The following is a 14,212-nucleotide window of genomic DNA, read 5'->3' as shown; positions in this document are numbered from 1 at the left end:
CACACACACACACACACACACACACACACACACACACACACAGACACACACACACACTATACACTATACACACAATATATGCACACACACACACACACCTATGCGTACTGAAATTCCAAAGGCTTTGATCTTGTTCCTTCTGCCCCTGAGTCTCTAAGCGAACACACTTCCCGCACTGCATGCTGGGGAAAACAGGCTCTTCTCGATGATGAAAGCCTGTCTCTCCTCACTTCTTCCTGATTTATAGTTAGGGCACCTTATTCTTTAGGTTCTGCTACAGGGCTTGATTGGGAACAAGCTGATTGCTGGGTTAACTGATCTCACCTGTCAGTTCAACCGATCCTGATGGCTTCCCCTTTGCTGTTACAGGTGTAAAACCTGGTTTAAGGCAGGGCTTCACATCTCTTCTACAGCTGGTGTAAATCCAAATGGAAGGACTCTATGGTGTAGTCAGTGTAAAACAGGTGAAAGACCATTATGGTGTAATTGGTGTAAAACCAGGTGGAAGACCTCTTTGGTGTAATCAGTGTAAAACCAGGTAAAAGGCCTCTATGGTTTAATCAGTGTAAAACCAGGTAGAATTCCTCTATGGTTTAATCAGTGTAAAACCAGGTAGAATACCTCTATGGTGTAATTGGTGTAAAACCAGGTAGACGTCCTCTATGGTGTAATCGGTGTAAAACCAGGTAGAAGTCCTCTATGGTGTAATCGGTGTAAACCCAGGTGGTAGACCTCTATGGTGTAATAGGTGTAAAACCAGGTGGTAGACCTCTATGGTGTAATCGGTGTAAAACCAGGTAGAAGACATCTATGGTGTAATCGGTGTAAAACCAGGTAGAAGACATCTATGGTGTAAAACCAGGTAGAAGGCAGGACCTCTCGTGGCTCGAAGCCATAATGCTGACTGACAGAGACTAGAGGGAGGGAGAGAGACGCCGAGGTTGCTGTTCCTTTGTTCAGCATCTGTGAAGAGTTTAGCCAGATTACTCTGTAGAGAAGTTAGACACACACCCTCATGGAGGCATGCATGCACACAGTTACTAACATATACACAGTCACAGAGTCACACGTAGGCATGCACCGCACATGCACAGAGTAGGCACTCACGCATTCATACACACACGCACACACACACACACACTAGTGTTGCACGGTATACCTAAGCTTCGGTACTTTTTCGATACTTGAACATGGAAAAACGGTTCAGTACTAGAATTGTTATTTTCGGTGCTTCTGTCAAATATGTCTCACGTCATATATACAGATTMAGCGGATGGAGTCTGTCTACTAATTTGTTTGAATCTTCTCAAGGGGGCAGTAGTAAGCTAGCCAGGGTTTTGACAAGCAAGTGAGAGGAGAGAGAAAATGCCGACAGCATGGCTTATTTAAATGAATACATCATACATCCACGCCCGCAGCTTGTTGACCAAACTGTCTCCAAAAGTGAACTATGGGAATACGTTGCTTACAGAGCAGATGATGAGGGCCAGCCCACCGAAACAACTATGCAAAAGGTGTTACAAAGCAGTGCAGTGGAAGGGAAAATGTTTTTAACATTTACATTTAKGTCATTTAGCAGACGCTCTTATCCAGAGCGACTTACAAATWGGAAAGTTCATACATATTCATCCTGGTCCCCCCGTGGGGAATGAACCCACAACCCTGGCGTTGCAAGCGCCATGCTCTACCAACTGAGCCACACGGGACCAGTGTGGACCAGTTTAAAAACTCTTTCACACATGACATTTGCATTGTAACGTTATTCTACTTGCAACTAAATTCTACTTGCAACTAAATTTGAAATATTTTTGAGTGACATTGACATTAACATATATGACGTATGACGTTCATTTGAGCATTATAATTGTTGTATGTGTATGTTGTTGTATGTGTCGAACTGCTTTGCTTTATTTTGGGTAGGTCGCAGTTGTAAATGAGAACTTGTTCTCAACTAGCCTACCTGGTTAAATAAAGGTGAAATAAAATACAAATAATATGATTACAACCCAAAAGTAATGTGAAATGCCCTCATAACTTGGCTATGACAGCGATAGATTMAGACTATGTCACGTTTGTCTGGGCTGGGCTTGCTAGCAGTAGCCGCTAGCCAGCCAGCAGCCCTGGGTGGAGCATTGCACCCTGGGAGTTGAAATGCACTTTGGGAATTGTAGTATGCTGTGTAAAATCCTTTGTATTTCTATGGTGTGTAGACTATTACAATATGCTCTAGAAGCTTCAGAAATGAGCTTCAAAGCTTTTTTAATGTTTAGAAACCAAACTATTTATTTAATACATACAATTATTTAGCTGTAATGATTAATGAATCATTGGTCCTATGTATGTCATTTCACCCAATATTATCAAATTATCCCTTGTATGTAGCAAATTACATTTTTAAACAGTTTAGATGTAATTGCACAATTATTTTGTATGCTGTGAGTCTCAGATATGGTTTTGCATAAGACAAATGTAATGTATAGGTTGTTTTCAATAAAGTTTTACAATAAGGTGTAGAACGTTCGATTTGCCTGCTGGGGGGCAAAGAGTCCCACAGCTCCGCTAAAACCATTGACAAGTGCGTGCCATTTTCAAAGGATTGTTAAATGCATTTTTACTATTTGGTTGTAATATCATCACCTCTTGAAGAGCATAGTCAGACCTACAATTGTCTGATTATTCCATGCAAAACAGTTACACACATTTAGCTCTATCATCAGAGTTAAACAGCAAGTAACTGCAACAACTGATCATGTCATTTCAGAGACGTAGGGTAGCCTCACGATATCTCTCAATATTAGCCACCATTAATTGGATATTTGAGTGATATAAAAAAAAACTATACCTGACAAGTATGAGTGGTTTAGGTTCATTTCCCGCCATTTGTGGGCTTTGCTTGTCAAGCAGCTGATGGGCACATGCAAACAAGGGGATAAATAGAAAGCCATCTTCCATAAAAAATGAAAACATCTGTATTTGTTTTCTTCTTCAATTATTCATCACTATGATCATCATCAGTTTTATTTTCTTTGCCAAGTCCATCGTGACCTAATGTAATTGTTTCTCAAACCAACATAGCTAGCGAAGTTAGCTAACATGTTCCCATGTTCAATATTTCTTTTAAGAGTGTTTAATTACGGTTACTGCTGACAGACATGATTTATGGACCACTTCAAATTGGGTAGCTAGCTAATAACAGATCACGTCAATATGGCTAGTTAACAAGATAACGTTCAGGGGATAAACTAGATAGCTATATCCAAATAGTATTTGATTAGCTTGCCATCTATAGTAGTGATGACAGAAATCCGACTGACAACTTTACCAGGACGAGGACTAGCCTAATCTCTGTTGAAGCAAGTGAAATTGTGTTGTTTGCTTAGCTAGCTATGTATTAAATGGATAGGTACTTTCAGACATCTGAAATGACATGATCATTGATGTTTATTGATCGTGAAAAACATGCAGTTACTTGCTGTATAACTCTGATGATAGAGCTAAATGTATGCAATTGTTTTGCATGGAATTATCAAAATATTTTTCAATGTTTAAAAAATTTTAACCCAGTGGTTATTCTGTGACTAACTAATACACTTTCTTTCATTTTTTTTGCCGTGGTATCATTTCTGTATCAAGTATCGTGATACTAAACCTGGTATCGGTATTGAAGTCAAAATTCTGGTATCGTGACACACACAGACACACGTTTTTTCATCAGAAATGATGGCTTATGGGTACCTTCATGTGTGTGTAAAACCTTAGTGTTCTCATACTTTTTATTTATAGATTTTAGATGTGTATGAATGTTTTTTAAACTAAATGCTATATTCAGTATCCATTGTTTAACTGGAATGGAATGTTCGTGTCCTGTATATTTGACTGTGATATGTGGTTGTTTCACCTAGCTATCTTAAGATTAATGCAAAGGTAGGTCGATCTAGATAAGAGCATCTGCTAAATGACAAAAATGTAAGCATTTTACAAACAGATCTCATATTACCTTATTGAATTATTCATTAAATAAATAATATATATATATATATATATATATATATATATATATACAGTACTTGTCAAAAGTTTGGACACGCCTACTCATTACAGGGTTTTTCTTTATTTTTACTATTTTCTACATTGTAGAATAATAGTGAAGACATAAAAACTATAAAATAACACATATGGAATCATGCAGTGATTATTAAACAAATCAAAATATATTTTATATTGGAGATTATTCAAAGTCACCACCCTTTGCCTTGATGACAGCTTTGCGCACTCTTGGCATTCTCTCAACCAGCTTCATGAGGTAGTAAACTGTAATGCATTTCAATTAACAGGTGTGCCTTGTTAGAAGTTCATTTGTGGAATTTCTTTTCGTTGGACTAAGTCCATATTATGGCAAGAACAGCTCAAATAAGTAAAGGGAAATGACAGTCGATCATTACTTTAGGACATGACGGTCAGTCAATCCGAAAAATGTCAAGAACTTTGAAAGTTTCTTCAAGTGCAGTCGCAGAAACCATCAAGCGCTATGATGAAACTGGCTCTCATGAGGACCACCACAGGAAAGGACCCAGAGTTACCTCTGGACCCAGAGTTACCTCTGCTGCAGATGATAAGTTCATTAGAGTTAACTGCACCTCAGATTGCAGCCCAAATAAGTGTTTCACAGAGTTCAACAGACACATCTCAACATCAACTGTTCAGAGGAGACTGAGTGAATCAGGCCTTCAAGGTCTAATTGCTGCAAAGAAACCACTACTAAAGGACACCAATAATAAGAAGAGACTTGCTTGGACCAAAAAACATGAGCAATGGACATCAGTCCTTTGGTCTGGGTGGCTACTTTTAAGAAACTAAAATKTAAAATATAATTTGATTTGTTTAACACTTTTTTGTTTACTACATGATTCTACATGTTTACTACATGATTCCATATGTGTTGTTTTGATGTCTTCAATATTATTCTACAATGTAGAAAATAGTAAAAATAAAGAAAAACCCTTGAATGAGTAGGTGTTTCCAAACTTTTGACTGGTACTGTATATTGATGACACAAATGTATAATTTGTAAAAAATGTAATATAAAAAACCATTTAGTTATTTGTGACATTTGACTGTGTAAAACCTAGCAGTACTACTTATTTTTCTGAAAGTAAGGCATGTATATAGCATTTTGCCCAAAGAAACATGATAATTTGTCTCTCAGAACTGAAACCACCAAGTGATAGATTTTAAACAAAATACATGTCTGTCATTGAACAACCAAATGCCCTGATTAGATAGTGAAAAAACACCAATCTCTTTCATAATTTCTTTAAACAATAAAAACGATTTTACCAACATTTCAGAAAATGGATATACAGTGCCTTCTGAAAGAATTCAGACCTCTTGACTTTTTCCAAATGTTGTTACGTTACAGAGGCGCATGACAGCCCGCTTGGAGTTTTCCAAAAGGCCCCTGAAGACTCTTTGACCATGAGAAACATGATTCTCTGGTCTGATGAAACCAAGATTGAACTCTTTTGCCTGATTGCCAAGTGTCACATCTGGATAAAATTTGGCACCATCCCTACGGTGAAGCATGGAGGTGGCAGCATCGTGCTGTGGGGATGTTTTTCAACGGCACGGACTGGGAGACTAGTCAGGATCAAGGCAAAGATGAACGGAGCAAAGTTCCGAGAGATCCTTGATAAAAACCTGCTCCAGAGCGCTCAGGACCTCAGACAAGCTTGGTTCACCGTGCAACAGGAAAACGACCCTAAGCACACAGCTAAGACAACGCAGGAGTGGCTTCGGGACAAGTCTCTGAATGTCCTTGAGTGTCCTTGAGCCCAGCCAGAGCCCGGACTTGAACCCTAAGATTTCTGGAGAGACCTGAAAATAGCTGTGCAGCAACGCTCCCCATCTAACCTGACAGAGCTTGAGAGTATCTACAGAAAAGAATGGGTGAAACTCCCCAAATACAGGTGTGCCAAGCTTGTAGGGTCATACCCAAAAAGACTTGAGGCTGTAATTGCTGCCAAAGGTGCTTCTACAAAGTACTGAGTGAAGGGTCTGAATACTTACAGTTGAAGTCGGAAGTTTACATACACCTTAGCCAAATACATTTAAACTCAGTTTTTCACAATTCTTGACATTTATTCCCAGTAAAAATTCCCTGTYTTAGGTCAGTTAMGATCACCACTTTATTTTAGGAATGTGAAATATCAGAATAATAGTAGAGAGAATGATTTATTTCAGCTTTTATTTCTTTCAACACATTCCCAGTGGGTTTACATACACMCAATTAGTATTTGGTGRGGCAGGTAGCCTAGTGGTTAGAGCGTTGGACTAGGAACCGAAAGGTTACAAGATCGAATCCCAGAGCTGACAAGGTCGTTCTGTCGTTCTACCCCTGAACAAAGCAGTTAACCCGTTGTTCCTAGGCTGTCAATGAAAATAAGAATTTYTTCTTAACTGACTTGCCTAGTTAAATAAAGGGGGAAAAAAACAAAACTTGGTAGCATTGCCTTTAAATTTTTTAACTTGGGTCAAACGTTTCGTGTAGCCTTCATCAAGCTCCCAAAAAGTTCAATCTTTGTCCCCATGTGCAGTTGCAAACCGTAGTCTGGCTTTTCATGGCGGTTTTGGAGCAGTGGCTTCTTCTTTGTTGAGCGGCCTTCAGGTTATGTCGATATAGGACTCGTTTTACTGTGGATATAGATACTTTTGTACCGGTTTCCTCCTGCATTTTCACAAGGTCCTTTGCTGTTGTTCTGGGATTGACTTGCACTTTTCGCACCAAAGTACGTTCATCTCTAGGAGACAGAATGCGTCTCCTTACTGAGGGGTATGACGGCTGCGTGGTCCCATGGTGTTTATACTAACGTACTATTGTTTGTACCGATGAATGTGGTACCTTCAGGCGTTTGGAAATTGCTCCCAAGGATGAACCAGACTTGTGGAGGTTTACCATTTTTTTCCTGAGGTCTTGGCTGATTTCTCTTGATTTTCCCATGATGTCAAGCAAAGAGGCACTGAGTTTGAAGGTAGGCCTTGAAGTACAGCCCCAATTGACTCAAATGATGTCAATTAGCCTATCAGAAGCTTCTAAAGCCATGACATAATTTTCTGGAATTTTCCAAGCTGTTTAAAGCCACTTTCAATTTAGTGTATGTAAACTTGTGACCCACTGGAATTGTGATGCAGTGAATTATAAGTGAAATAATCTGTCTGTAAACAATTGAACGGAAAAATGTCTTGTGTCATGTACAAAGTAGATGTCCTAACRGACTTGCCAAAACTATAGTTTGTTAACAAGACATTTGTGGAGTGGTTGAAAAACGAGTTTTAATGACTCCAACCTAAGTGTATGTCAACTTCCGACTTCAACTGTATGTAAATGTCATATTTCAGTTTTTCTCTTTTAATAAATTTGCAAACATTTCTAAAAATCTGTTTTTGCTTTGTCATTATGGGTATTGTGTGTGAATTGATTGGGGATATACACAATTTAATCAATTTTAGAATAAGGCTGTAATGTAAGGCAAAATGTGGAAAAAGTCAAGGGGTCTGAATACTTTCCAAATGCACTGTATAGCGTTTTGGAATGAAATTCAATTTGTGAGTGTTAAATCCTAGAATGCAACAACACAAATGAATTCCTTTAAATGTAATTACATTTCATAAATGCAATAACAATTACTTTTTGTTGTTGTTTTTGTTTGTTTTGTTTGCCTTTCAGTTGGAGGTAGGTGGGAGGAAGATATTCTAAATATTTTTTGCTTCATAATTAGATTACACTCTTAGAAGAAAGGGTTCCAAAAGGGTTCTTCGGCTATCACCGTTAGAGAACCCTTTTTAGTTCCAGGAAGAACCCTTTTTGGAAAGTGTTCTACTTGGAACTTAAAAGGGTTCTACCTGAAACCAAAAAGGGTTCTTCAAAGGGTTATCCTATGGGGYAAGTTGAAGAACCCTTTTAGGTTCTAGATAGCACCTTTTTTTGTAGAGTGTAGTTAAAGAGAAGCTGACAGGACGTTGCCTTTATTCAACAATGTAGTTAGTTATTCATAATGTAACTGCCCTTTGATCATTATGCCTTTTGGAGGCGTGCGTGCATGCATGCTTATAAGTCTGAAAAGTTGAGGCTATGGATGAATGGCCACACTCCTAGCACTCTTGTTGATTCTGGTAAAATAAACAGGAGTGGGCGAGGAAGTTGTGTTTATTTATTTGGGCATCCATGCATTGGACATCTCTGTGGGGACATGGCTACATTAACAGGAAATGAAAGCATTTTGAACCTGCTGTGATGGTTCATTATGTTTCTGAGCAAAACCCAACTGGTTATTTAGCTGAAGTMTTCATGTTGTGTATCATAATTATTGGTGAATTTGATACAGTATATGATGGTCGGAGGTTGGAGAATGCTTGGGAGATGAGCGCGAGATAGAGTTAGCCAGTGAGATTCATTCAATTGAAATTGATTGAACCCATAATGTTTTGATTAAAAATCATACACTCATGTTGACCAAGGTTGCGCTGGTATTCATTTCCTGATGATATTTCTCACTGCCTGTCGATGTATGCTTTCTCGTGGTCAAGACTGGCACACTATTCATCCTCTGATGTTGTCTACCTCCCTCCATGTCTGTCCCTGTAGACTCTCCCTCCCTTCTTCATTAACCCTTCCATTGTCTTCCACCTGCAGGAGAGTCCACGGCTGCTGCCGGTGCCGCCACTGCAGCTTTACGGCCTCTGACACCTCATCACTTCTGGATCACTTCAACACGGCCCACTGCCAGGATTCCTCCGCCTCCTCTCATCCCTCCGCTTCCTCCGCCACCACCAACGGCTGCTCCGCCACCACCCCCTCCACCCTCAGCATCAAGGAGGAGAGCAAGGGCGACCTCAAGCTCTACAGTCTGGTTCCCCCGGAGGGTCGCGCCGCTGAGGCAGGGCCGGGTGCTGAGGGGGGGGTGAAGAGTGAGGCCCTGGACGAGAAGGACACCCAGGGCCCCAAGGGATGGGTGGAGGCCAGAGAGGCCCAGGCCCAYGCCCACGCAGCAGGCCTAGTATGGGTGCCTAAGGAGCGGGCCGGGGACATACTGAGGGGTACTCCGGCCCAGTATCCCCAGGGCGCCCTGCATCTACTCAATGCTGTGGCCGCCTCTCAGGAGCAACAGCACCACCAGCAGAAGGGGGGGTCAGCAGTGCTCAGGGACTCCCCAGGCCTGGTGTTCAGCCTGGGGGGGGTCGACGCCAAGGCCTTCCTGTCAGGACAGCCCCAGGGCGGTGCCGAGAAGCCCGGGCATCTGGTGCAGCAGTACTCCTCACCCACCGAAGGCAAGGCTGCCAAGGAGGAGTCCCAGTCGCTCCTACGGGTAAGTAAACTCTCCACTCTCTCTCCTTCCTCACCCTCTCTCTTGTTTTTATTTTTTTCACTCCACTACCCATCTCTGTTCATGGAAAACAGCCTATTTTGGACTCTATTCTCCTGTGTTTTAATGGCCTAAGTTCTGCTGCTGTGCTCTGCTGGAGGTCACTGCAGTGCAGAGAGAGAGAGAACCAAGGCGGCAGCCATTTTGAAGCCATCGTCCCTGAGTGATGAATGGTGGTGCTCCGAGTTGTGCCACACCAGAGAGCTTCTGATATGTTCTCATCCCTCACATCCTTCTCATCCTTAGAGTCTCGCTCTAGTCTCCCACCATGTTTATCAATCCCCCAAAGCTGATGTTTGTTTCCCCTGCTCGGGCCTTAATGAGGTAAGACCAAGCCAGCAGAACAGCAGAATGAACCGCCTCTGGTTAGTTCTCCCTCTCTCTGAGCTCCGACCGGTCTAATTGAGATATTGTTTCCAGCCACCCTGAGACTTACAGACACGACAATGGCTATCTCTCACACACACACACACACACACACACACACACACACACACACACACACACACACACACACACACACACACACACCACACACACCACACACACACACACACACACACCACAGCTAAAAACAATGGTTCAATGAGGAAGCGGAGAGAAAACAAATGTCTGGCTATTTGTCAATAGAGGCCTTCCTTTCTATATGCAGCTGCTTTTAATTCAGAGATAAGAATCTCACATTAAGACTTGATTGACTCAGTGCGGTTTGAATTGAATCTGTCTCGCTGGTTCATTTGGCTTTGGAGTTAATGTTCTCACTCATTCTGGCACTCCCAACGGGTCTTTGGCTTTGTGGATCCGACATCGGCGTTTGATTCCCAGGCTGTCAATCATGTCTTTCAGCGGACATCAGCACATAGTGTACAAGTTAATAAATAACAAATATCAACACAGCGGCCATCTTGAAGGCCTCTTCACAATGACTTGGAGACTTGACAGCAGAGAAAACTTTGAGTCATCATCCCTCACCTCACACACTGTCAGAGAAAAGAGATCACACTGATTACAAAGATTAGCAGCAGTATCTGGCATGTGTGTGTGTATGTGTGTGTGAGTGTTCTGTGTTTGTACTGTACAGTGCAGTGGAGGCTTCAGCATTGGGATATTTGCCACAAAATGCCTGCAGGCCCCATTCAGTCATGCTTAGTGAGTTTCATAAATATCTACAAAACTGGGTTTAAAGTCAGAGATAAGACTGGCGGTGCAGACTATTTTTGGGGCTTGTCTGTAGTTATAAAGGTGTGGAGAGACATGGCGTGGCAGGAACAGACTGCCTTAGAATTCACCATTAGAAGAAGACAATTGCCTCACAATGAGGCCTTTAATGTAATTCTTCCGAAGCCTTCACCACTGCTGCCATCTGACATTGAAATAAAATTGGTCTCCATTCCAAATATKTTTTCTCCAAGGTCAGCCAATTGTAAATATTTCAGTGTGGATTCAACGGCTTCATGACATGTTCTGCATATGTTATGTCTAGCGTTTACTTTGAACAGAAGCAGGGCTGGACTTAACAGAGGGAGGTGGGAGTTGGTGGCGGGTTATCCCACAAAGCTCTGACATCATCTCTTGCTCCCATCTGCTGTGCTTCACCCACGTTTCATTCAACCCCTTTGACACAGAACATTGAGAAACTGTCGGCTGCCCACGGGGACAGCAGCACTTCCTACGAGCTCTCCATCCAAACTCCATCATTGGCTTATGTAACACATTCGTTTAAAAAAAACTAAAAGCTKATTTTGTCTCTCAACATTAGAACTGGGCTGTGTGGATTTGAATAATGTGCTTTTGTGCGTTATTCAGTCTCTCTTAGTCTATCTCCGTTGTCTTTGGCATTTCTCTTTTTCTTCGTTCTCTTTGTGGACAGTTCTGGGTTGGGGAGACATTGGCAGCCCTGGCTGTGTTGGCAGACGCCAGGCTCGGGCGTGGCACGGCTGAGCAGCGCGGTTAAGTCATTATCTAAGGCGTGTCGACGCAGTGTGTGAAAGGATTGGGGCGGGGGCGGAGATTAGACCATAGTTTTCAGGAAATGTTGAATCAGAATGTTTTGGGACAGCTCAGGGCTTAATGGGTCTCAGAAGGGCTCTGAGGTTTTTAGCGTCGATCGTCACAATGTTTTTCAGTTACCATGACTTAGCTTATGAGTCATCACATAGAATTATAACATGGGGCAAAGCAAAGTAAAGGGAGGTGTTCTTAAAGCATAAGAACCTGAGAAACCAGGTTTGTACTTAGCCTCACACAGTTTAGTACTTCACTTTCTCAAATCCCACTCATATTCTCAGGTTTAAATCTGTGACATGGGTTTGTATTTGTATTTGTGTATATTATAGATCCCCATTAGCTGCTGCCAAAGCAGCAGCTACTCTTCCTGGGGTCCAGCAAAATTTAGGCTGTTTATACAGTTTTAAAAACATTACAATACATTCACAGATTTCACAACATACTGTGTGCCCTCAGGCCCCTACTCCACCACTACCACATATCTACAGTACTAAATTAATGTGTATGTATAGTGCGTATGTTACCGTCTGTGTGTGTGTATGCATGTGTCTGTGCCAATGTTTGTGTTGCTTCAAAGTCCCCGCTGTTTCATAAGGTGTTTTTTTATCTGTTTTTTAAATACAATTTTACTGCTTGCTTCAGGTACTTGATGTGGAATAGAGTTCCATGTAGTCATTGCTCTATGTAGTACTCTGTGCCTCCCATAGTCTGTTCTGAACTTGGGGACTGTGAAGAGACCTCTTGTGGCATGTATTGTGGGGTATGCATGGGTGTACGTGCTGTGTGCCAGTAGTATAAACAGACAGCTCGGTGCATTCAACATGTCAATACCTCTCATAAATAAAAGTAGTGATAAAGTCAATCTCTCCTCCACTTTGAACCAGGAGAGATTGACATGCATATTATTAAATTAGCTCTCTGTGTACATCCAAGGGCCAGCCGTGCTGCCCTGTTCTGAGCCAATTGCAATTTTCCTAAGTCCTTTTTCGTGGCACCTGACCACACAACTGAACAGTAGTCAAGGTGTGACAAAACTAGGGCCTGTAGGGCCTGCCTTGTTGATGGTGCTGTTAAGAAGGCAGAGCATCACTTTATTATAGACAGACTTCTCCCCATCTTAGCTACTACTGCATCAATATGTTTTGACCATGACAGTTTACAATCTAGGTGTCACGTTCCTGACCTGTTTTCTCTTGTTTTGTATGTGTTTAGTTGGTCAGGACGTGAGCTGGGTGGGAATTCTATGTTGTGTGTCTAGTTTGTCTGTTTCTATGTCAGCCTAGTGTGGGTTCTCAATCAGAGGCAGATGGTAGTCGTTGTCTCTGATTGAGACTCATATATAGGAGGCTTGTTTTGTGTTGGGAGTTTGTGGGTGTTTGTTACCTGTCTCTGTGTTTGTGTTCTGCACCAGATAGGTCTGTATCGGTTTTGCACGTTTGTTATTTTGTAAGTTGTTTGTAGTGTTCACTTGTTCTTCATTAAACATGTTTAACACTAGCCGCGCTGCACTTTGGTCCTCTCCTTCACCCCTGGAAGAAAACCTTTACACTAGGGTTACTCCAAGCATTTTAGTCATCTCAACTTGCTGAAGTTCTACATTATTTATTACAAGGTTTAGTTGAGGTTTAGGGTTTAGTGAGTTTTGTTCCAAATTCAATGCTTTTAAAAATTCAATGCTTTTAGTTTCAGAAATATTTAGGGCTAAGTTATTCCTTGCCACCCACTACTGCAGCTCTTTGTTGAATGTTGCAGTCATTTCAGTCACTATAGTAGCTGACGTGTATAGTGTTGAGTCATCCGCATACATAGACACTATGGCTTTACTCAAAGTCAGTGGCATGTTGTTAGTAAAAATTGAAAAAAGCAAGGGGCCTAAACAGGTACCCTGGGGAATTCCTGATTCTAACTGGATTATATTTGAGAGGCTTCCATTAATGAACACCCTCTGTGTTCTGTTAGACAAGTAACTCTTTATCCACATTATAGCAGGGGGTGTAAAGCCATAACACATACATTTTTCCATCAGCAGACTATGATCGATAATGTCAAAAGCTGCACTGAAGTCTAACAAGACAGCCCCCACAATCATTTTACCATCAATTTCTCTCAGTCAATCATCAGTCATTTGTCTAAGTGCTGTGCTTGTTGAGTGTCCTTCCCTATAAGCATGCTGAACTTCTGTTGTAAATTTGTTTACTGTGAAATAGCATTGTATCTGGTCAAACACAATTTTTCCCAGAAGTTTACTAAGGGTTGGTAACAGGCTAATTGGTCGGCTATTTGAGCCAGTAAAGGCGGCTTTACTATTCTTGGGTGGCGGAATGACTTTAGCTTCCTTCCAGGCCTGAGGGCACAAGGGCACAAACACCCTAACCAAGGTCTCAAAGCGCGACCACTATAACGTGACGAAATGTCCAAACGTTCCGTTACAGTCAGTAGAAACATGTCAAACGATGTACTGAATCAATCTTTAGAATGTTGTTAACATACATCTTGAATAACGTTCCAACCGGAGAATTACATCGACTTCAATTGAGAGATGGAACGGAGCTGCCTCTCACGTGAACGCACGTGTTGAATGCATGGTCACCTCATGGCAGTGATTACTAATTTCTGTCTCCTTCGACCCCCCTTCACATTAGAGTCATCAGACTTAGTTCTATTGACTGTTGACATCTAGTGGAAGCCGTAGGAAGTGAAAACCCATCCATATCTCTCTGTATTTTCAATGAGAGCTTGGTTGAAAATATGGCACCCCCAGAAAAAATCCAAACAGGAAGTGGAAC

At 41.6% G+C, this 14,212-nt stretch overlaps 1 protein-coding gene across 2 annotated transcripts in view; it reads left to right on the top strand.

Annotated features, from left to right (window-relative positions):
• Positions 1 to 14,212, top strand: part of trps1 (trichorhinophalangeal syndrome I) — a 193,509-nt gene that overhangs the window by 70,581 nt on the left and 108,716 nt on the right. For both annotated transcript variants that reach the window (XM_023974705.2, XM_070436229.1), the window contains exon 5: positions 8,690 to 9,362. In XM_023974705.2, the coding sequence (XP_023830473.1) occupies positions 8,690 to 9,362 (673 nt within the window). The remainder of the gene's footprint in view (positions 1 to 8,689; positions 9,363 to 14,212) is intronic.

The sequence above is a fragment of the Salvelinus sp. IW2-2015 genome, linkage group LG30 (assembly GCF_002910315.2).
Source record: "Salvelinus sp. IW2-2015 linkage group LG30, ASM291031v2, whole genome shotgun sequence".
Lineage (NCBI taxonomy): Eukaryota > Metazoa > Chordata > Actinopteri > Salmoniformes > Salmonidae > Salvelinus > Salvelinus sp. IW2-2015.
This window is presented reverse-complemented; position numbering and strand designations above follow the sequence as displayed.